Raw genomic sequence first — 23857 nt, forward strand, 5'->3', positions numbered from 1 at the left:
TTCTCCTTAGCTAATACTATCTAATCTCGGCATCATTCTGGTAAACCCCTTCTGCTCCCTCTTCAAAGCCTCCATATTCTTCCTATAATAATTCAACATAACTGCATACAATACTTCAAATGAGGACTAATCAAAGTTCTATAAAGCTGCATCATGATTTCCTGACTAATTCTCACTGCCCCTGGCCAGTGAAGACAAACGTATCATATGCCTTCTTTACCACTATCAATTTCAGGGAGCTATGGACTTGGACCCCAAGATTTACGCTCAATGTTAAGGGTGTTGCTTACCCCTTATATTTGACCTTCCAAAGTACAACTCCTCACATTTGCTCGGTTTAAACTATATCTGCCATTCCTCTTTCTGTAGCTGATCTAAATCCTGCTGTATACTGTTACCCCTTTGCTGTCGGCAAACCCAACCCATCTATGTTTACGTCCAAGTGGTTTATATATATCACAAGTTAGAGGTCTCAATGTAACCCCTGCAGAACTGATGTTAAAAGAGATGTGCAAGGCATTTTATTTTTTAAACACAGTATGATAAGTGCCTGGAAAGCACTGCTCGTGTGGAATCAGATACAATAGTGTCTTAAGTGTCCAAGAGACTTTTGGAAAGCCATATGGATATGCAGGGGATGGTGGGATATGGATTATGGGCAGATAGACAATAATTGGTCTTGACATCATGTGACAGACAGACAGACACAGACAGACGGACAGACAGCCGAAGGGCCTATTCTTGTGCTGTTATGTTGTATGTAAAACTCCACTGGTCACAGACCTCCAGCCAGTATAACATCCTTCCACCATAACTCTCTGCATTGAGTAGGCCTGTGCCGTATCCAAGTCACCCATGTCACTGGGGATCATATGCATTGTAATCTTCTAGATAAGCCTACCATGAGACTCCGCCAAATGTCTTACTAAAATTCACGTACATAACACCCACTGCCTCATTGACCCCTTTTCACCTAACAAAAATTTCAATTCAGTTCGTAAGACATAACCTGCTGTGGACAAAGCGATCATGAATATCCCTAATTAGCCCATACTCTTCAAAATGTGAGTAAATCCTATCATAAAGAATCATCTCCAATACCAGTGAGGCACACCTCCTTATGATTTTCTGGATTCTCTCTTCTTCCCTTCTTGAAAGAACAACAATGGTTACTCACCAGACCTCCTATATCTCACTTGTGGCTAGGAAGGATTCAAAGATCTTCATCAAGGCCCCTGCAATCTACTCTCTTGCCTCTCTCCAAAACCTGGGATTGACCCTATCAGGCTCCGGGGATTTATCCACCGTAATGCTTGTCAATAGCATCAAGACCACCCCCTTCTTGATCTCAATGTGACCTAGCATATTAAGCTTCCCCCACTGATTTCGCTGTCCTCCATGTCGTTCTCCTTGGTAAATACAGATGCAAACTACTTATTTCGTATTTCACCTACATCTTCTGATTCCAAGCATAAATTCCCTTCTTTATCCTTGAGTGGTCTACCATCTCCCTGGTTACCCTCTTGCTTTTAATGTACATATAAAAAGCCCTGAGATGTTCTTTAATCTGTCTCGTAAATGACATTTCATGGCCTCTTTCGGCTCTTCAAATTACCTGCTCGAGTTCTTTCCTGCTTACTTTATGTTTCTCTGGCCCTGTCAGATTACATCTTTCTAAACCTTGCACCCACCTTTTTCTCTTTTTAACCAAACTTACAACCTCTTTTGTCATCTCTTGGTTCCCTTATTCGACATCCTTATCCTTCCTCTTTACTGGGACATGCCAGTCCTAAACTTTGATCAATTGGCCTTTAAATGGCTCCCACACAACAGATGTGGACTTACACAATGACAACTGCTAATTTACTCTCCCAAGCCTCTACCTAATAATCCTGTAATCCACCGTACCCCAATTTTGTTCCTTCCCCCAAGGCCCAGATGTATTTTTGTACATAACAATTTTAAAACCTGGAGATCTGATCACTGTTTCCTGACCAGGCTAGTTTTCCTGTACAAGATCCTCTTCGAGTTGGACTGGTTCAGGAAATCCTCTTAACAAATTATTTTTGCACTAAGTCCCAATCAAAATGGAAGTTAAAGTCGACAACCCCTCACACTTGCTCGGTTTAAACTCTATCTCCAATACCAGTGAGGCACACCTCCTTATGATTACCCCCCAGATTCCAATTAAATATTTTCCCCTTCACCTTAAACCTATGTCCTCTGGTCCAAGTCTGGGCAAGATACTCTGTGCATCTACCCAATCGATTCCTCTCATAATTTTATACACCTCTAAATGATCACCCCTCATCCACCTGTGCTCCAAGGAATATAGTCACAACCTACTCAACCTCTCCCTATAGCACACACACTCTAGTCTTGGCAACATCCTCAAATTTTCTCTGACCCCTTTCCAGCTTGATACCATCCATCCTATACCATAGCGCCCAGAACTGAACAAAATGCTCTAAACGCGGCCTCACCAACGTCTATTACAACTGCAACATGACCTCCCAACTTCTATGAATGCTGTTCATCGATTACAGCTCAGCATTCAACACCATTATACCATCAAAACTGATCACCAAACTCGGTAACCTGGGCATCGACCCCTCCCTCTGCAACTGGATACTGGACTTTCTAACCAACAGACCCCAGTCTGTGAGGTTAGACAAGCACACCTCTTCAACCCTCACCCTGAACACCGGCGTTCCACAGGGCTGTGTGCTGAGCCCCCTCCTCTACTCCCTCTTCACCTATGACTGCACACCTGTACATGGTACTAACACCATCATCAAGTATGCAGGTGATACAACGGTGATTGGCCTCATCAGCAACAACGATGAGCTGGCCTACAGGGAGGAGGTCCAGCACTTAGCAGCATGGTGCGCTGACAACAACCTGGCCCTTACCTCCAAGAAGACCAAGGAGCTCATTGTAGACTTCAGGAAGTCCAGAGGCGGCACACACACCCCCATCCACATTAACGGGACGGAGGTGGAACGAGTTTCTAGCTTCAGGTTCCTGGGAGTCAACATCTCCGATGACCTCTCTTGGACCCACAATACCTCTACTCTGATCAAGAAGGCTCATCAGCGTCTCTTCTTCCTAAGGAGACTGAAGAAGGTCCATCTGTCTCCTCAGATCCTGGTGAACTTCTACCGCTGCACCATCGAGAGCATCCTTACCAACTGCAACCCAGTATGGTATGGCAACTGCTCTGTCTCCGACCGGAAGGCATTGCAGAGGGTGGTGAAAATTGCCCACACATCCCCGGTTCCTCGCTCCCCTCCATTGAGTCTGTCCAAAGCAAGCGCTGTCTGCGGAGGGCGCTCAGCATCGCCAAGGACTGCTCTCACCCCAACCATGGACTGTTTACCCTCCTACCATCCGGGAGGCGCTACAGGTCTCTCCGTTGCCGAACCAGCAGGTCGAGGAACAGCTTCTTTCCGGCGGCTGTCACTCTACTCAACAACGTACCTCGGTGACTGCCAATCACCACCCACCCCCCCCCCCCCCCCCCGGACACTTATTATTATTTATTCAAATCGTTTGCTATGTCGCTCTTCCAGGGAGATGCTAAATGCATTTCGTTGTCTCTGTACTGTACACTGACAATGACAATTAAAATTGAATCTGAATCTGAATCTATACTCTAGGCTGACGAAGGCCATTGTGCCAAATGCCTTTTTGATTACCCAATCTACCTGCGACTCTACCTTCAAGGAACCACGCACCTGTGGAACCAGTGTAGGTTCTGCCCATGTTATAGACTTCCCAAAAAGCAACTCCTCACATTTCTCTGTATTAAATGCCATCAAACCACTCCTCAGACCACCTGGCCAATCAATCATGATCATGCTGCAGTTTTTCACAACTTCACTATCAGCAAAACTACCTACTTTTGTTTCATCTGCAAACTTGCTAATCTTGCCATGCATGTTCTCATCCAAATCATTGATATGACAAACAACAATGGGCCCCAGTACTGAACCCAGAGGCACACCACTAGTCGCAGGCCTCCAGTCTGAGAACCAACCCTCCACTATCACCTTTTGCTTCCTTCCACAAAACCAATTTTCTATCCATTCAGCTATCTCTCCTTGTATCCCATGTGATCTAACCTTCCAGAGCAGCCAACCATGCAAAACCTTGTTGAATGCTTTGCTGAAGTCCATATATAAACATCTATAGCTCTGCCCTCATCAACCTTCATGGTCACGTCTTCAAAAAACTCAGATTTGTGAGAAACAACCTCCCACACACAAAACCATGCTGACTAACCCCAATCAGCCCATGCCAATCTAAATGCACTCATCCTATCCCTCAGAATACTCTCCAGTTGCTTTCCAACTGCAGATGTTAAGCTCACTGGCCAATAGTTCCCAGCATTTTCCCTGCAGCCCTTCTTGAATAAAGAGTTAACAATTAATCATTTTGTTGTGCTGTTAGCTCAGTATGGTATCTCAATGAATTAATTAGATTAATCTTGGCAATTGGTACTGATACAAAGACACTTGGGCACAAGACACACCAGATGTTATTAATTTTTAATATCAAATATTTTAAATTCCAACATTTAAAACATTTCAAACTCTCTTTTCTCGCATATTCCTTAAGGAATTCACAAATCGAATCTTAGTTTAGAAGAATACTCAGAACACTAAGAACACTTAATTTTTCAGTTTCCGTAAAGTTATTGGCAGATTACAAACCCCAAAATGCCACAAAGTATTATTGATTGTACATTTAAAGGGAAATGTGCTGCCACAACAAACACAGGTAAAGCTGCTGATGATTATACCAGAGGTGGGGATCAGGGACTCTAGTTCAGGGAACACGACAAAATGTATTCAATACAAAATGAATAGTTTAAATGTCTCCCTTGACACATTTAGATCATATTCCCAAATGACGATGCTAGCTTCAACAGCCTTCAACATCAATCATGGACATCATTCTCTTTCAATAAGGAAATTGCCTCACAACTGTGATTTTAGCTGCCCAGAGACAAGGATTATATGTAAAGAAACTGGTTTGCAAAACACCATGTGTTTTATTTATCCCTGACAAACTAATGTGTTCAGACCAAAACATACAATCTAGAAGTAACCATAGGAAGCTTGTCCTCTTGATCGTCCCATCAGAGATATGGAAGACTTTAGATAATTCTTTGGGATAGGATATACTCGCATGTAGAAGAAAATGGGTTAATTAGAGACAGTCAGCAAGGCTTTGTCCGCAGCAGGTCATGTCTTATGAACTTGATTGAACTTCTTGAGGAAGTGAAGAAAGTGGTCGATGAGGGTAGGGCAGTGGATGTTGTTCACATGGAATTTAGTAAAGAAATTGATAAATCCCCCATTGTAGTTGATTCAGAAGCTTACCAAGTACAGGATCCACAGTGACTTGGATCCAGTTACTTATCTTTAGAATTGGCTTACTCATAGAAAACAGGAGGGTTGTGGTGGAAAGGTGTTATTCTGGCTGATGGGTCTATGATCAATGGAGTTCCGATGGGACCTCTTGTTTTTGATTTATGCAAGTGACGGATGTAAATGTAGATGGGTTGGATACTACGTTTGCAGCCAACTACAAAATTGGTGGAGTTGCAGACAGTGAAGAAGGCTTGCAGCGGGATACATTACAGGTGCAGATAGAAATTAGCAGAGAAATGGCAGATGGAGTTTAATCTGAACAGTGATACAATTTTGGAATTAATGACAATTGAACACGTACAACATTATTGTTAAAAAATGTTGAGAAAAATGGAAAAAAACAGAAATTGCAACAACAAAAAAATTACACCCCAAACTTACTTCACATGTATTGTAATCTTCTGAGTCCAAAAGCGCACACAGCTTGGGCAAGAGATCTGGCCAATTTTGAAGCTCTCCTTTTGAGGCTATAGTTGTTATCAGTATTCCTGTTTTAAAATTTAAAAAAAAATTGTAACACTTCTAAATGAAGCTTGATCTAACTGAAAATTTAGATTTAAAAAGTGCTGATATCATATAATTTTATGCAGTGTACAATTGGTCAACTTCTCATTTTATTGATGCGTCCATAATATCCACAAATTGCATTGCTTAGAAAGAAATGTACGCAAAAAGTGAACACATGAGAGTGGATAAGTACGAGGAATGAAAGAAAAGATGAGGAAAATGTGCGTCTGTGTCTTGGGGGATAGGTGTTACTACAAAGTCTGTGAATAATACCGATCAGAGATCTGATACTGTGCAATTCACAACTTCTGCAATATCTTCACTTACATTAACTCTGAACTGTCATGATAGAAGCATGGTGAATGGGCAAAATCAGAACAGCAAAAACATTTGAGTTGAACCCACAAAGTCACCGCTTCCATATAACCATATAACAATTACAACACGGAAACAGGCCATCTCGGACTCGACCCTTCTAGTCCGTGCCGAACACATAATCTCCCCTAGTCCCATATACCTGCGCTCAGACCATAACCCTCCATTCCCTTCCAATCCATATAACTATCCAATTTATTTTTAAATGATAAAAACGAACCTGCCTCCACCACCTTCACTGGAAGTTCATTCCACACAGCTACCACTCTCTGAGTAAAGAAGTTCCCCCTCATGTTACCCCTAAACTTCAGTCCCTTAATTCTCATGTCATGTCCCCTTGTTTGAATCTTCCCTACTCTCAGTGGGAAAAGCTTTTCCACGTCAACTCTGTCTATCCCTCTCATCATTTTAAAAACCTCTATCAAGTCCCCCCTTAACCTTCTGCGCTCCAAAGAATAAAGCCCTAACTTGTTCAACCTTTCTCTGTAACTTAGTTGCTGAAACCCAGGCAACATTCTAGTAAATCTCCTCTGTACTCTCTCTATTTTGTTGACATCCTTCCTATAATTAGGCGACCAAAATTGTACACCATACTCCAGAATTGGCCTCACCAATGCCTTGTACAATTTTAACATTACATCCCAACTTCTATACTCAATGCTCTGATTTATAAAGGCCAGCACACCAAAAGCTTTCGTTTACCACCCTATCTACATGAGATTCCACTTTCAGGGAACTGTGCAGTTATTCCCAGATCCCTCTGTTCACCTACATTCTTCAATTCCCTACCATTTACCATGTACGTCCTATTTTGATTTGTCCTGCCAAGATGTAGCACCTCACACTTATCAGCATTAAACTCCATCTGCCATCTTTCAGCCCACTCTTCCAACTGGCATAAATCTCTCTGTAGACTTTGAAACTCAACTTCATTACCCGCAACCCCACCTATCTTAGTATCATCTGCATACTTACTAATCCAATTTACCACACCATCATCCAGATCATTGATGTACATGACAAAACAACAGTGGACCCAACACAGATCCCTGTGGCACCCCACTCGTCACTGGCCTCCAACCTGACAAACAACCATCCACCATTACTCTCTGGCATCTCCCATTCAGCCACTGTTAAATCCATCTTGCTACGCCACCATTAATACCCAACCATTGAACCTTCTTAACCAACCTTCCATGAGGAACCTTGTCAAAGGCCTTACTGAAGTCCATATACCCAACATCCACTGCTTTACCCTCATCAATTTCCCGAGTAACATCTTCAAAAAATTCAAGAAGATTAGTTAAACATGACCTTCCAGGCACAAATCCATGTTGACTGTTCCTAATCAGACCCTGTTTATCCAGATGCTTATATATATTATCTCTAAGTATTCTTTCCATTAATTTGACCACCACTGACGTCAAACTAACAGGTCTATAATTGCTAGGTTTACTCTTAGACCCCTTTTTAAACAATGGAACAACATGCGCAGTACGCCAATCCTCCGGCACTATTCCCGTTTCTAATGACATTTGAAATATTTCTGCCATAGCCCCTGCTATTTCTACACTAACTTCCCTCAATGTCCTAGGGAATATCCTGTCCGGACCTGGAGACTTATCCACTTTTATATTTCTCAAAAGTGTCAGTACTTCCTCTTCTTTGATCCTCATAGTTTCCATTGCTACTCTACTTGTTTCCCTTACCTCACATAATTCAATATCCTTCTCCTTGGTGAATACCGAAGAAAAGAAACTGTTCAATATCTCCCCCATCTCTTTTGGCTCTGCAGACAGCTGTCCACTCTGACTCTCTAATGGACCAATTTTATCCCTCGTTATCCTTTTGCTATTAATATAGCGGTAGAAACCCTTCGGATTTACTTTTACCTTACTTGCCAAAGCAACCTCATATCTTCTTTTAGCTTTTCTAATTTCTTTCTTAAGATTCTTTTTACATTCTTTATACTCCTCAAGCACCTCATTTACTCCATGCTGCCTATAATTATTGTAGATCTCCCTCTTTTTCTGAACCAAGTGTCCAATTTCCCTTGAAAACCATGGCTCTTTACAATTTTTACGATTTCCTTTCAACCGAACAGGGACATAAAGATTCTGTACTCTTAAAATTTCACCTTTAAATGTACTCCATTTCTCTTCCACATCTTTCCCATAAAACAAACTGTCCCAATTTACTCCTTTTAAATCCTTTCGCATCTCCTCAAAGTTAGCCTTTCTCCAATCAAAAATCTCAACCTTAGGTCCAGTTTTGTCCCTCTCCATGGGTTCTTGAAGTTGCGAAGACTGATCTATGTGTGTTGTTATAATGTATAAGTAGCAGACCAAATCTATAATGATTACAATAGCAGACTTCCACTAATTTTTTCATAAGCAATCAAAGTATGACTGCATCACAGAATCATGGGAATTGGATATTAACTCAAGTTCTTTCACCGCAATATCGCAGCTGATTTGAATTTCAATTTACACGCATGCCTCTTCCTCGTTATTGTTAAAATTTGTTTAACTTAAGTATTATCACTTAGATTTAAAATTATCCATCCACTCATTTACTGTGAGTGAGTATTTAATCATATTCCTAATTTGAGTCTTGTGGGCTAGTGGAAAACTGGTCAGCTTGATCTCATTCCATCTATTCATTATCTGGACTTGATACAGTTGTGTGATAACTGTTTGTCACACAAAGCACCAACTCTTTCCCAGACCTTCTGTAAAACAGCAAAAATTTATTATTGGCAGGGCTGAATGGAGATTAATCAGCGAAAAGCTATATTATTTGGCCTTACATAAAGAAGGTCAATGAAGAACCCTAAGATGAATAGTCAATGACGTTTCCCCATGGCACTGTTAAGAGCAGTGCCCTGGGGGTTACAGTGATCTGGCAACAAGACTGCATGTGTCTTGTTGCATATTTAGATAGAACTCCAGACATTAAATTTAGTGGAAAGCTTCCTGTGAGCTGAATTTTGCCACATGTCTTGTTGAATTTGGACAGCTTCTTTACACACAGGCAGGTACTCACCATTCAATGTGCACGATTCCCTTGTGCTTGATGCCTAAATTAATGCAATGATCACATCTGGTGCTTTGTGGTTTGCAGAATTTAATCACAAAAGTTTAATTTGGCTCAATACTGTGACAATGCCCTGGAAGAATTATTTTAATTGTCTCTCTCCTCTACCCTTTCCTCCATGTCCCTACATGTCTTTCCACTTCAATTATCTAATTCCCCCTTTCATACATTTAATGGTGCCCATTTCCACTACTTTTTAGACAATATCATCTGAAGTTATAATACAATGCAGCAAAACACTAATCCCTCCTCCAAGAGAAGGAGAAAGCAGGAATTCAAATTAACATCTGTCATTGGGGTAAACATTAGAGCCACAGTAACCAGATAAAGTCAACATGCCTTGTGAAAAAGGAAACCATGTTTGATCAATTTATGGAATTGCTTTGAAGCAGAAACATATGCTGGTGAGTGTAATATGCTTAGCTATCTAGATGGCATGTGCTTATGTGCCACACCAATGGTTGAGAAGAAAATAAAAGTTTATGGTACAAGTAGTAAAATATTGTCATGGAAAGCTAACAGAAAAATATAGAATAGGCATGGGGTCTTTTTCTGATTGTAAGTATTAATGACAATTTTTTTAATTACTTATATGGATCATTTAAATGAAGACACCAATGGCATGGCAGATACATTTGTTGATGCCACAAAGAGGTGGAAAATTAAGATGGTAAAAATGTGTAGAGAGAATAGAAAGGCACATAGATGAATTGAGTGAATGGGAAAATATCTCATAAAATGGCATACTATTGGAAAATGTGAAATTGAGCATTTGACTTTAAGAAAAAAAGCCCATCATCTAAATGATAAGAGGTTACAGAGCTCTGAGTCAGAGAGACTGTGCGTTTTAAGGTTACCACATAATTAAGATACTTAATAGTATGCTTTGCAATAGTATTGCAAAGTGAACAAAACATATAAGCAAGGAGGTTATGCATCGATTATACAGAACATTGATGAGATCAATTCTGAAGTACTATGTACAGTATCTGTTTACTTAATTAAGGATGAATGTTAATGCACTGGAAGCAGATTCAATCACAGAACCGAGATGATATTTATCAGGATATTTTCTCCCCTGGAAAAAACACAAGCTATACCATGAAGGACACAAGGAGTATGGATAGGTGACGTTACAGGTCAGGACCCTTCTTCTGACCCAACCCAAACGATCACCAACCCATGTTCTCCAGGGATGCTGTTACTCTAACAGTTTGGCTCATTCTTTGTAAACCAGTATCTGCAGTTCCTTGATGTATTCATTCAATGAATCTACACAAAAAGGAACCAAACAACTAAAATACAATTCTGTGAACATAACAATAACTTTCGAGCAAAGACGTTTAGTAACAAAATAGTGTATAGCTTGAAATAGGATTATTATTTTTTTTTTTTAAGTTTAAATTTTTTTTTTTTTTTAATTAGAACCAATTGTATAAGAATAAAACAATCAGCATATAAAATTATACAGTTAATGTACAGCTTCAATTTTAACTTTAACTTGAAAATAAGGGAAAAGAAAAGAGAAAGAACAAGAGAGAGAAAAGGGAGAGGTGCAAAGATAGGACCCCTAGACTACCAAAGTAGTGTAGCCAAAGAGTGTCAGAGAGGAGAGGGGGGAAAAAAAGGAAAAAAGAGTGGAGATATACCTGCCTTTCGTCCCCCCCCCCCGTCCCCCAACCCATAGTGGATTTAAATCCAAAGCCCATACTATCCTTGTAAGAATTCGGTGAAGGGTGTCCACGTCTTGAAAAATTGATCTGGTTTTTCTGCCAAGATAAGTCTAATATTTTCCAAATGTATTGTCTCGGACATGTTTGTAATCCACATCTTAACAGTAGGGACTGATGTGTGTTTCCAAAATTTAAGTGTTAGTTTTTTCACCGTTATCAGGCCATAATTAAGGAAACGTCTTTGAAATAATGTTAGAAACAGGACTATTAATTGAGCACAAAGATAGACATTAAAATTTGTGGATTTTTAGACGGGAAGATCAGTTTCACGAGTTATGAATTTAAAATGGAATTAAAGGATTACAGGCATTTCTTAAAAAAAGGAATGCCACTGAGCCAGAGATCACTATCTTTTAAAGAGCAATTGGATATCTGTTTGAAGTAGCAGAAAATACAGACTCCAGAGAGAAGGATAAGTGTGATTAATTTCAGCATGGTGCAGCAACATGTAAGAAACCTTGGAGGAATGGGGTGTTGGTTGTAAGAGATGAGACTCCTTCCATTTAACAGTTCTACCTAGCAACCAACATCAGCCTTATGTAGACTACAATAAGTCTAGGAATTCGCATTCCAATTGTTTGGAAATATTAATTCGATTTCTGCCTCACCGGGGCCCTATTTTCCAAATCTGGTTTAAACTAACCAGGTCGACTAAAATATTTATTCTGCCATTAAGAAAAATGTAAATGGAATTGTGTTGTGATATTTTTTAGGAATAACATCCTATGGTCTTGAAATTCCAATAATCCAACACCAAAAAACCGAGGGTGCCAGATAATTTGCTTATTGTATCCACAACATTTGGAAAAATCATTTTGCAATTATGATTTGGTTAGTAAACCCCTTAAAATTCTGCACAACAATCTATTACGAGGAGAATCAGGCTTTCCCCATTTACTGGTTAATGAATCAACAGCAAAGTAAAACTTAAAATTTTATAAAATGTTTCCTTCTGAAGAGTTGGATTGGATAAACTTCAGATTTTTAGCTTATCCTTCAAGTAAGCCTTCAATTTCTATGTAAATCTAGCTAGAAATCGAAGTTCCAATTAAATCTAAAATTAAAATTAAGTTAAAAAATTCACATGCTGAATATTCACAAGGATGCTGCGAAAAACAGCTGCTAAAAACTGGACGAGGCAAATAACAAAGGGCACCTCAATTGCATGGGACCTACAAAAGCATTTACTCCTCATTACATCTATTTCGGTCTATTTGGGTTAAGATCAAGTTTATTAATTTAACAATATTAAATTCAACAATCTTACGTTTAAAGAAATATTTAAGGAAGCATAAAGAGTCAACAAATTATAGCAACTTACCAACTGTGGCTCTTATTAAGGGTGAAGAATCACCAATGTTTCTCAGGCACTCGATTTTAATGAAATCAGTGACACCATTTGGAAAGTTATGTAAATGTGCTTTCACATTGTTCTTCAGTATTAAACCACTCAGGGATCGTGTGGGTTCATCTGCAATGGAACATATTGCATATGCATATGTATTAACATAAATCACCACTGGTACATTTAAACTGCACATTGTATTTTAAAATCACATCAAAACTAGAAATGTACAACTGAAAAATGAAAAATTATGCCTTTCATACCATGACAACAAAAACACTAATTAATCTAGTAATCTCCTCCAACATAAAGCTGGTGTCAGGAACAAAACAGCAAATTGTCTACCAAAACTACACACCGACCCAGGATTTATCAATTGGGCTTTGTCTCAGGTGATTTAGATGACTTGAAAATGTTTGCAGTGATTCACAAACAGCAGCAAATAATCACAAATCTAGGCCAATTCCGTATTGTACTTCCGGTGGCGCTGGTGCCAGCAGCCTCCACCTACAGCCCGGTATCTTTTTGTTTTTTTGTTTATTTAGTTATGTAAAAGTGTGTTTTTATGTGGGGGAAGAGGGCACGGTGCGGGGGATACCGTCCTTCAGCCGCTTCCTGGTGAGGACGCGACTATTATTCGAGTCGCGTCCTCCCCCCCCCCCCCCCCCACAGCGGCCTACCTACCTGGATTGGCGCGGCCTTTCATGCCGGGATCTACCGGAGCTCCAGCAGCGGCGGGACAGCGCTGGAACATCGCGGGGCTGGTGATGCCTTACCGGGGGTCGCCGTTTGGGGCCCGGAGTGCTGGACCTGCTGCACCAACATCACGGAGCTGCGGTTTGCAGAGCTCCCAACGCGGGCGGCGCTGACTAATCAACGCGGGGTCCTGTGACTCTGCCCGGCTCGACCTGCGGACTCGGGAGCTGCAGACTCCGGCAGCGGGAGGCGGCTGATCAGAAGGTCCGGGCCGCTGAGGAGGAGGCTGCTCACCGTCGGGGTTCGGCGTCGGCGTTCCACCAGCCCGGCGTGAGGGCCTGAACATCGGGCCACCCGGGGCGGCGACTGCGGGTGCTTGGAAGGCCCCGTCCACGGATGAACACGGAGGGGAGGCTGGCTGGACTATGGTGCCGTCCTCACCTGGGTGCCATTTATGTTATGTTGTGTCGTGGACTTCTGTATTTGTGCTTTTTTTTTTAATTTTAATTCAATTTCAATTTTATTTTTAATATGTTTTATTATTTATTTATTATTATTTTTTATAATTTCTTTGTGATTTTTTTTAATGATACTGCCTGTAAGGAAAATTCATTTCGTTGTCTCAAATTGAGACAATGACAATAAATTGAATACAAAATACAAAAAAAAAATACAATTCATTATAACCATAACCATATAACAATTACAGCACGGAAACAGGCCATCTCGGCCCTACAAGTCCATGCCGAACAAATTTTGTTCCCCTTAGTCCCACCTGCCTGCACTCGTACCATAACCCTCCATTCCCTTCTCATCCATATGCCTATCCAATTTATTTTTAAATGATACCAATGAACCTGCCTCCACCACTTCCACTGGGAGCTCATTCCACACCGCCACCACTCTCTGCGTAAAGAAGTTCCCCCTCATATTACCCCTAAACTTCTGTCCCTTAATTCTGAAGTCATGTCCTCTTGTTTGAATCTTCCCTATTTTCAAAGGGAAAAACTTGTCCACATCAACTCTGTCTATCCCTCTCATCATTTTAAAGACCTCTATCAGGTCCCCCCTTAACCTTCTGCGCTTCAGAGAATAAAGACCTAACTTATTCAACCTATCTCTGTAACTTAGTTGTTGAAACCCAGGCAACATTCTCGTAAATCTCCTCTGTACTCTCTCTTGTATTGTTTATTTGTGTGATTTAGACAATTAATAATCCAGCTTGAACTTCAGGACCTAGGTTCTATAATATCATAGCAAGGATGAGTATAGTTTCTTTTTACCTGTTTTACCAAGTTGAGTTTATTATCAATTTTGTACAGTGAGATAAGAGGTACAATGAAAATCCTGCTTGCAGCAGCATCACAGGCTCAAACAACATAAGAACATAAATTCTACGAGTGAAAAGGAAAAAGACTAAATAAATATTTTACTGCAGAAGTACACAATTTGTAAAGCGTCCATAGTTCAGTTTAGTTTATTGTCATGTTTACAGAGGTACAGTGAAAACCATAGTGGATAAGTAGTCCGTGGGGTCCTGTTACCAAGGTAGGATTAAGGATGTGAGGATTGGTCCTGATGGCTATGGGGAAAGTAGCTGTTCCTGAAACTTGTGGTTCTGATTTCTGCACCTCCTGCCCGACAGTAGCAGCAAGAAGCGGCCATGCCCAAATTGTGATGGCCCTTGATGATAGATGCTGCTTTCTTGAGGCAGTACCTCATGCAGATGCTTTCAATAGTAGGGAAGTTGTGCCCTGATGGACTGGCAGCTCTTTGCTGCCTCATGATTTCCTGTGCATCAGAACTGTCACACTAGGCCATAATGCAAACAGCCAGGATTCCTTCCACAATGCTTCAGTATTTGGCGATAAGCCAAATCCCTTCATGCTATAGAAAGTAGAGACGCCGGCATACCTTCCTCACGATTACATCAATGTGCTGCGAAGAGGACGTGTCATCTGAGATGTTAACACCCAGAAATTTGAAGCTGCTCTCTCTCTCCACCGCTGACCCAGCAATGAATACAGGCACGTGGTCTCCTGGTCTCCTCTAACTGAAGTCAACAATTAGTTCCTTGGATTTGCTGACGTTGAGCGAGAGGTTGTTGCTGGGACACCAATCAACCAGGTGTTCAACCATCAACACCTCTAATACGGCCAACTATAGTGGTGTTGTCAGCAAATTTGTAGATGGCATTAGAACTATGCTGAGCCACACACAAAGAGATAAAGGGTGTAAACAGCAGCCATTATTTCTTATTCTTACATCGAACACAACGAGATTCCTTCAACTTCCTCATATTCATCATCAATCACAAGGGCATTTTTCTTTCTCACACTTGTTTATTTTTAATCTCAGACATAACTTCTCCCATCAATCCTCCCTCATTATAATAGTTCACTTTTGTCACCCCTCAATTCTTCTTCCAACACAATTTTCCCATCATATGTAAAGGTCCCACTTCCCCTGTCAATAACAGTTTCCCCAAATCTCATTTCCTAACAGATATCCTGCAAAATATAAAAAATGGTAACAACTGGGTCTGAAATTGGTTCAGAGATAGTAGGATGAGTGAAATAAACATGTTTTACCGACTAAAATATGCTTTGGGTATTTAAGGTCGAAGTATTTTCTTCTCTCGTATAAGTGTTCTGTATTTCAGCACAACTTTGTGAAAACTGGAAAGTACTTCATAAGGTTAAAATTTGTAATTCAAAGGCATGAAATCAGATTACACAAAAGTGAATTGCATGTGTATTGGAGAGGATCTAATCTAGAGAGTATTGCTTTGTGGTGAGCTGGTTGGGAGAGAAGAGCAGTGGATTTATGGGAGTGGCTGAATGACCTACCTTTATGTTGCAACATTATACCAGAATAAATAATCACGAGATATGGCTAGAAAGCAGGAACGGGGTACTGATTGTGGATGATCATATTGAATGGCGGTGCTGGCTCGAAGGGCCGCATGGTCTACTCCTGCACCTATTATCTAATGCAAGAGCTTTAGAGGGGACAGAATTTGTTAAATGAGTTCAGGAAAGTTTCCTCAGGCAATGTGCAGAGAGCCGTACATGTAAGAGTGCAAAGCTTGATCCAGTATTTGGAAATTGGGAGGGGCAAATGGATGAACAGAGCTGCCAAGTTTTGTCAGAGGATTTCAGTATTCTAGTACCTGAAAATCAGTATTTTGCTGAGGAAATCAGTATTTTTACGCAGTGCCATTTTACTGAAAAAAAAGTTGTTTTTTTTTAATGTGCAGTCATACCCATGTAAGAATACAAGAATGCGTAACTTTGCTACCAATTGATATGTCTTCTACACAGGTAGACAAAAGTGCTGGAGAAACTCAGCGGGTGCAGCAGCATCTATGGAGCAAAGGAAAAAGGCAACGTTTCAGGCCAAATCCCTTCTTCAGACTGATGTAGGGTGGGGAGAAGAAAGGAAAAAGGAAGAGGAGCCCGAGGGCTGAGGGAGAGCTGAGAGGGGGAGGTGACAGCAAGGGCTACCGGAAATTGGAGAATTCAATGTTTATGCCGCTAGGGTGCAAGAGGAATACGAGGTGCTGCTCCTCCAATTTCCGGTGGTGCTCACTCTGGCCATGGAGGAGGCCCAGGACAGAGAGGCACTCTGTCCGGCACTCAAATACACCTGGACCATTTCCGACACTTCCTTACCATTTCTTGACCTCACTATCTCCATCGCAGGTGATATAGACGTCTGACCGACATCCACTATAAACCCACTGACTCCCATGGCTATCTTGACTACCCTTCTTCCCACCCTGCTTCCTGTAAGGACTCCACCCCCTCCTCCCAATTCCTCCGTCTACGCCGCAACTGCTCCCAGGATGAGTTGTTTCACACCAGGGCATCGGAAATGTCTTCATTCTTCAGGGAACGACGTTTCCCCTCCCCCACTATAGATGAGGCTCCCACCAGGGTCTCTTCCATACCCCGTAACACTGCTCTCGCCCCATCCCCCCACTCATAACAAGGGCAGATTCCCCCTAGTCCTAACCTTTCACCCCACCAGCCGTCACATAGAACAAATAGTCCTCCGTCATTTTCGCCACCTCCAAAGTGACCCCACCACTCGCCCATCTTCCCCCTGTCTGCTTTCCGCAAAGAACGCTCCCTCCGTAACTCCCTGGTCAATTCTTCCCTTCCCTCCAGCACCACCCCCGTCCCCAGGCACTTTCCCTTGCAACCGCAAGAGATGCTGCACTTTTACCTCCCCCCTCAACTCCATTCAAGGACCCAAGCCGTTCCAGGTGCGACAGAGGTTCACCTGCATCTCCTCCAACCTCATCTATTGCATCCGCTGCTCTAGATGTCAGCTGCTCTACATCGGTGAGACCAAGCGTATGCTTGGCGATCGCTTCGCCGAACACCTCCACTCGGTCCGCATTAACCAACCTGATCTCCCGGTGGCTCAGCACTTCAACTCCCCCTCCCATTCCAAATCAGACATCAAGGTATGTCTTCTACACACCTTACTTGACAGTGCATTCATTGCCATCTCTTTGTATACAGCTGTTTGAACAACTGCTTCCTGCTTTTAGCACCAGATGATGATGTGGAAGCCATTTTGGAAGCCTCCCGCTTGCTCTCCCTTTCCTTCCTTATTTCTCCCTCCCTCCCCACCCAGTCTGTGACCCATAGCGCTGTGGCCATAGTGCTATGTGTAAAGCCCATAACACTATATTTAAAGCCCATAGCGCTCCAGCTGGTGGCGCTATTTTCAGAACCCATAGCACTGTAGCCGACAGCTCTTTGTTTAAATTCCCACGCGTTAACCTGACAACACTCTATTTAAACCTGGAGCGGGACAGGCAGCCTGGTGAGAAGGAATGGGTAACGTTTCTGGTCGAGACCCTTTTTCAGACTGAACTGAACTCCATATTTAAAATCCGTGTTTAACACAAAACCGTACATCCATATTCTAATCGCATTTCCGTACAAAATACGGAAAATACGCACTCCTTGGCAGCTCTGGATGAAGCTTTAGTAAATTAGCCTTTTGGGACCAAAGTTCACTGTTCTATTAGGCTTAAGATGGATAGAGACATGGCTAGCCCATGTGTACAAAATTTTAATTGGGGGCACGGCCAACTTTGAAGTATTATAGACAGGAACTCGCTCAAGTTGAATGGCAGGTTAATTGAAGGAAAATAAAGGTCCAGAAAGTGGGATGTTTTTCAGTATGCTGACAAGAGTCCAGGACCTGCATGTTCCCGTTAGAGCAAAGGGCAAAAGCAGATGGGCGTAAGGAAACTTGGATAACGAGAGAAATTGAGGCTTTGGTCAAGAATAAGGAAGCATGGGGCAGGTATAGACAGCTGGGATCAAGTGTATCCCTGGAGGAGTTGTGGAAACTGAGCAGCACGATAAAAAAGGAAATCAGGAGGGCAAAAGGGGGACGGGAGATAGCTGGAAGAGGTGCACAGAAGATTGTCAAGGATGTTGCCAGGACTCGAGGGCCTGAGCTATAAAGAGAGGTTGAACAGGCTAGGACTTTATTCCTTGGAGCACAGAAGGGGTGGTCTTATAGAGATGCATAAGATCACAGAGGAATAGACAGGGTAAATGCAGTTTGGTTTTTTTTAAACCCAGAGTAGGGGGATTAAAAAAGAATGAAGACATAGGTTTAAGGTGAGGGGGTGGGGGAAGATTTAATAGCAATCTGATGGGCAACTTGTTGACACAAAGGGTGATAGGTATATGGAATGAGCTGCCAGAGGAAGTTATTCCATGGAGCACAGAAACTTGGAGCACATGTACAATCACAACATTTAAAACACATTTAGACAGGTACGTCGATAGGTTAGATTTAGTTATAGAGCCGTAGAGTGATACAGTGTGGAAACAGTGCCCTGCGGCCAAACCTGACAACTTGTCCCAGCTACACTAGTCCCAAATGCCCACATTGGTCCCTATCCCCCCAAATCTGTCCTATCCACGGATCTGTCGGTTTCTTAAATGTTGGGATAGCCCCTGCCTCAACTTCCTCAACTGGCAAACAGGAAGCAAAGAGTAGGAGTAAACGGGTCCTTTTCACAATGGCAGGCAGTGACTAGTGGGGTACCCCAAGGCTCAGTACTGGGGTCCCCAGATTTACAATATATATTAATGATCTGTGCTGAGGGAATTGAAGGCAATATCTCCAAACGCAGCGGATGGAACACTAAGAGGCATGTTGGTCCAGTGTTAGCTAGGCTGAGGAGGATGTTTTCAGACTGCAGGGTGACTTGGATAGGCTGGGTGAGTGGGCAAATGTTTGGCAGATGCAGTATAATATGGAAATAAAAATTCTGAGGTTATCCATTTTGGTGGCAAAAAAAGTCCCGAGTGGAATCAAACAGTTCCTAGAAAGCAGACTATTATCTAAAAACTGGGGAAGCCGATGGTGGGAAAGGGGGAGATGCAGCAAGGGACCTGGGTGTCATGGTACACCAGTCATTGAAGGTAGGCATGCAGGTGCAGCAGGCAGTAAAGAAAGCGAATGGTATGTTAGCTTTCATTGCAAAAGGATTTGAGTATAGGAGCAGAGAGGTTCTACTGCAGTTGTACAGGGTCTTGGTGAGACCACACCTGCAGTATTGCGTACAGTTTTGGTCTCCAAATCTGAGGAAGGACATTATTGCCATAGAGGGAGTGCAGAGAAGGGTTCACCAGACTGATTCCTGGGATGTCAGGACTGTGGTCTTATAAAGAAAGACTGGATAGACTTGGTTTATACTCTCTAGAATTTAGAAGATTGAGAGGGGATCTTATAGAAACTTACAAAATTCTTAAGGGGATTGGGGACAGGCTAGATGCAGGAAGATTGTTCCCGATGTTTTTAGGGAAGTCCAGGACAAGGGGATCACAGCTTAAGGATAAAATTGGAAAACTCCTTTAAAACCGAGATGAGAAGAACTTTTTTTTACATTGCAGAGTGGTGAATCTCTGGAACTCTCTACCACAGAGGGTAGTTGAGGCCAGTTCATTGGCTATATTTAAGAGGGAGTTAGATGTGGCCCTTGTGGCTAAGGGGATCAGGGGGTAAAGATGGAGAGAAGGCAGGTACGGGATACTGAGTTGGATGATCAGCCATGATCATATTGAATGGCGGTGCAGGCTCGAAGGGCCGAATGGCCTACTCCTGCACCCTAATTTCTATGTTTCTATGTTTCCTCCAACAGCTTGTTCCATACATCCATCATCCTTTGTGTGAAAAATTTACCCTTCACAATCCTATTAAATAGTTTGCCTTTCACCTTAAACCTATGTCTTCTGGTCCTCGATTCACCTACTATGAGCAAGAGACTGTGCTACCCAATTTAGAGGGATATCAGCCAAACGCAGGCAGATGGAACCAGTGCAGATGAGGCATGTTGGTCCACGTAGGCGTTAGGCTGAAGAGCCTGTTTTCACACTGTTTGATCTATAACAGTGAGATTCTTTCTTGTAGCAGCAGAACAGGATTGTAAACACAACACACTGATAATATGCAAATAAAAATTCTAGAAATTAATAACCACTAAACTATTGCAAAAAAAAGTCCTGAGTGGAATCAAACAGTTCCTAGAAGTTCATAGTTGAGGTTAGTGTAGTGTAGTGTAGTCTTCAAGAAACTAATTATTGTTGGGAAGAAGCTATTCGTGAACCTGGTGGTCAGTTTTTAGACTCCTATACCTGCTTCCCGATAGGAGGCGTGAAATGAGAGTTTGGCCAGGGTGATGCGTCTTTGATGTCTTTTTGAGGGAGCCAGTACTTCTAAATTTACCATTCTCTACAATCGCCTTCATTCCTGGACATTCAAGTTTCTGAACCAGGCCGTGATGTAACTAGTCTCTCTACTGTACACTGCAGAAGTTCAAGAGAGTGTTCGTCAACACACCAAATCTTCTTCATCTTCTAAAGTGGAGGTGTTGATGGACTTTCTTTGTGGTAGCATCAATATACCAGGCCCAAGACAGATCTTCAAATATGCATACCCTTGGATTTTCAACCGCGCTCCTGTACTCCGACATCATTACAACTATACCACTCGTCCAACAACAATTGGTATAGTTACAAATATTTAAAGCCAACATGGAACAGTGTCTGGCTATCAATGGGTACAGAGGGACTGAGCACACAGCGAGATGCTCCTGTGCTGATGGTTATCTAGGAGCTGTTGCCAATTTGTACTGATTGTGGTCTGCCGATGAGGAAGTCAAGGATCCAGTTTCATAGGGATGATGGAGACGCAAGAGCTTCCCCAAGTTTGATAACTCTGAAGATTGGAGTTGATAAAGAAAGCACATCAGCGCCTCATGAAAGATGTGGAATCAGTATGTCAAGGAAGGACTCTGGTGAAGTGATAGAGGTGCACAGTAGAGAGCATGCTACATTGCAGCGTGGCTTGGTTCGGAACATGGGCGCCCAGGAGCGATAAAACTGCAAAAGGTTTAAACAGTGCCCAGTCCATCATCGCTCTGTTCCCTACAAAGCAGATCTATCGCAGTCGCTGCCTCCAAAAGCCTAGAAAGTTTATCATCATGGTTTGATTACAGGTAGAAGGTACAGGAGCCTGAAGACTGATGTTTCCAATTATAAATAGCTACTTACCCACAGCCATCTTGGCTTATTAATTGTGCAGGCATAATTTGCAAGTGATGGGCAATTTTTTTTACATTGCAGCTTCATTCTCTGAAAATAGCCTTTCACAAATGGCTTTTTACACATGCCATGAGTAATTACTCAAGGTAGGCAGTCAGTCAGCTTTAAAAAAAAATCTTAAACTGCACATGCGCAGATTGTTCTCTCCTTAAAAATAAAAAATAAGTAACAATTCAATTTGGCCAAGGCTACTAAATCTCCTTCATTTTTTAATTACTGAATGGGTGGGGGATGGAGGATGAAGGCAGGTGGAGAAATGGTGGGAAAAATTGGAGCATACCAAAACAAGTTGAATCAGTTGTCATCTTATTGAATGACAATACAAATTCAAGGGACCAATTGGAGGGAGAGTTCTTTCACAGCATGGGGAGAGCCTGTGCCAGGGGTTAAAGTTGCGGGGAGCGCAGGATGTTGAGAGGGAGGGGGTCGGAGATCATATCAGTAACTCACTCACCGCTGCCGCAGCGCTCCGGGCACGGACAGAACTGCCCGCACTTCCAGGGAAGAGGCAGCTCGGGTAACTGTGAGCGGCCGCTGGGACCCGACAGCAGAATCGGCTGCCACTCCGGCGCCTTCTGCCGGCCCGCCCACCTCTGGCAGTGCTCTCCGTCTGAACACCTCTCACCTGCCGCTCGCCGGCCTCACTCATGTCAGCCACTTCCCGCAAATCCTTAAATTCCGACAGCCAAGTAACCTCAACTGGTCCCTTGTGTGCGCTGTCGGAATTTAAGGATTTGCAGGAAGCGGCCGACATGAGGCCGGCAAGCGGCAGGAGAGAGGTTTTCAGATGGAGAGCACTGCCAGAGCTGTGCAGGGGCCGGCAGAAGAAGCTGTCCGGTCCCGGCGGCCATTCGCAGCCACCCGAGCTAATTCACTACCCAGCCACAATGCGGTGGCTCCGTGCCCGAAACATCGCAAGCGGGTTACTGACCCCGACCCCCTCCTTCATAACGCTCCTGCCCTCCCCGCAACTTTACCCCAGGCCAGACTCCCCAAACACTGTGAAAGGAGCTTTCCCTCCACCCCGGGAAATACAGTATTTAAAAACATCAAGCACCAAGAAATGTACTTACCACGTTATTGGCACACGAACGCCATTCTTCTTTTTGTTTCCTAAGATACTCTTAAAATAATGACAATCCATATTTGAAAGACCCACCAAGAAACTTGCGCAGCGCAAGTGCAGTAGGCTGCTGTGCATGTGCTGTACTGCAAAGGCAGAATTTCAGCTGCCTTCAGCTCCCCTTGAAATTGACGGCTTGAAGCAGCGCCGACGGCACGCTGGCTGCACAGACCTTCACGTTTTGCAAGTGCTGCGGTTGAAAGGCACGGAGAATTATGCCTACCTAAGGGATCGATCTCTTAGATAGGCATAATTCTCCCATGCTTTATTATTTATATTTAATAATTACCATTTCATAAGTTTAGTCAAGGCAGGCAGTGCAACTTCCCGCAAATCCTTAAATTCCGACAGCCAAGTAACCTCAACTGGTCCCTTGAGCGTGCTGTCGGAATTTGCGGGAAGCGGCCGACATGAGTGAGGCCTGCAAGCGGCAGGAGAGAGATTTTCAGACGGCGAGCACTGCCAGAGGCGTGCAGGGGCCGTCACCTTTCCTCAATGATTCTAGTCTGTCAGAAAGTCAAGGATCCAGTGGCAGAGGAAGAACAGGTCCGGAAAATTTTAAATGAGTTTGGAAGGGATTATGAGGTTGAAGACAGAACTATAGTCGATAAATAGTCCTAAGGACTCGTTGTTAGGTGTTCCAAAGATGGGCCAGGGAGATGGTATTGGCTGTGGACCTATTGCAACGATAAACATATGGCTATAGATCACAGCTGACTGGGAGGCTAAGCCAGTTGCTTTCTGCAGATTCACACTCAGGAAGGCCACAGCAACCGCCTGTACAGCGCAGCCACAACTGACAGGGCGGGTGACATTCCCCTACCGACCTCCTGTTCAATGAGAATGCATTGCCCCCAATAGGGAGGGATCCATTGCTTCATAGCCCATTATAGCAAGAA

At 42.8% G+C, this 23857-nt stretch overlaps 1 protein-coding gene across 1 annotated transcript in view; it reads right to left on the bottom strand.

Annotated features, from left to right (window-relative positions):
• tnpo1 (transportin 1) overlaps positions 1-23857 on the bottom strand; it is an 83003-nt gene that overhangs the window by 44364 nt on the left and 14782 nt on the right. The window contains exons 3-4 of the mRNA XM_055632165.1: positions 12471-12620; positions 5820-5926 (exon numbers count right to left, since the gene is read on the bottom strand). Of these exons, the coding sequence (XP_055488140.1) occupies positions 5820-5926; positions 12471-12620 (257 nt within the window). The remainder of the gene's footprint in view (positions 1-5819; positions 5927-12470; positions 12621-23857) is intronic.

This window comes from Leucoraja erinacea, chromosome 3 (genome assembly GCF_028641065.1).
Source record: "Leucoraja erinacea ecotype New England chromosome 3, Leri_hhj_1, whole genome shotgun sequence".
NCBI lineage: Eukaryota > Metazoa > Chordata > Chondrichthyes > Rajiformes > Rajidae > Leucoraja > Leucoraja erinaceus.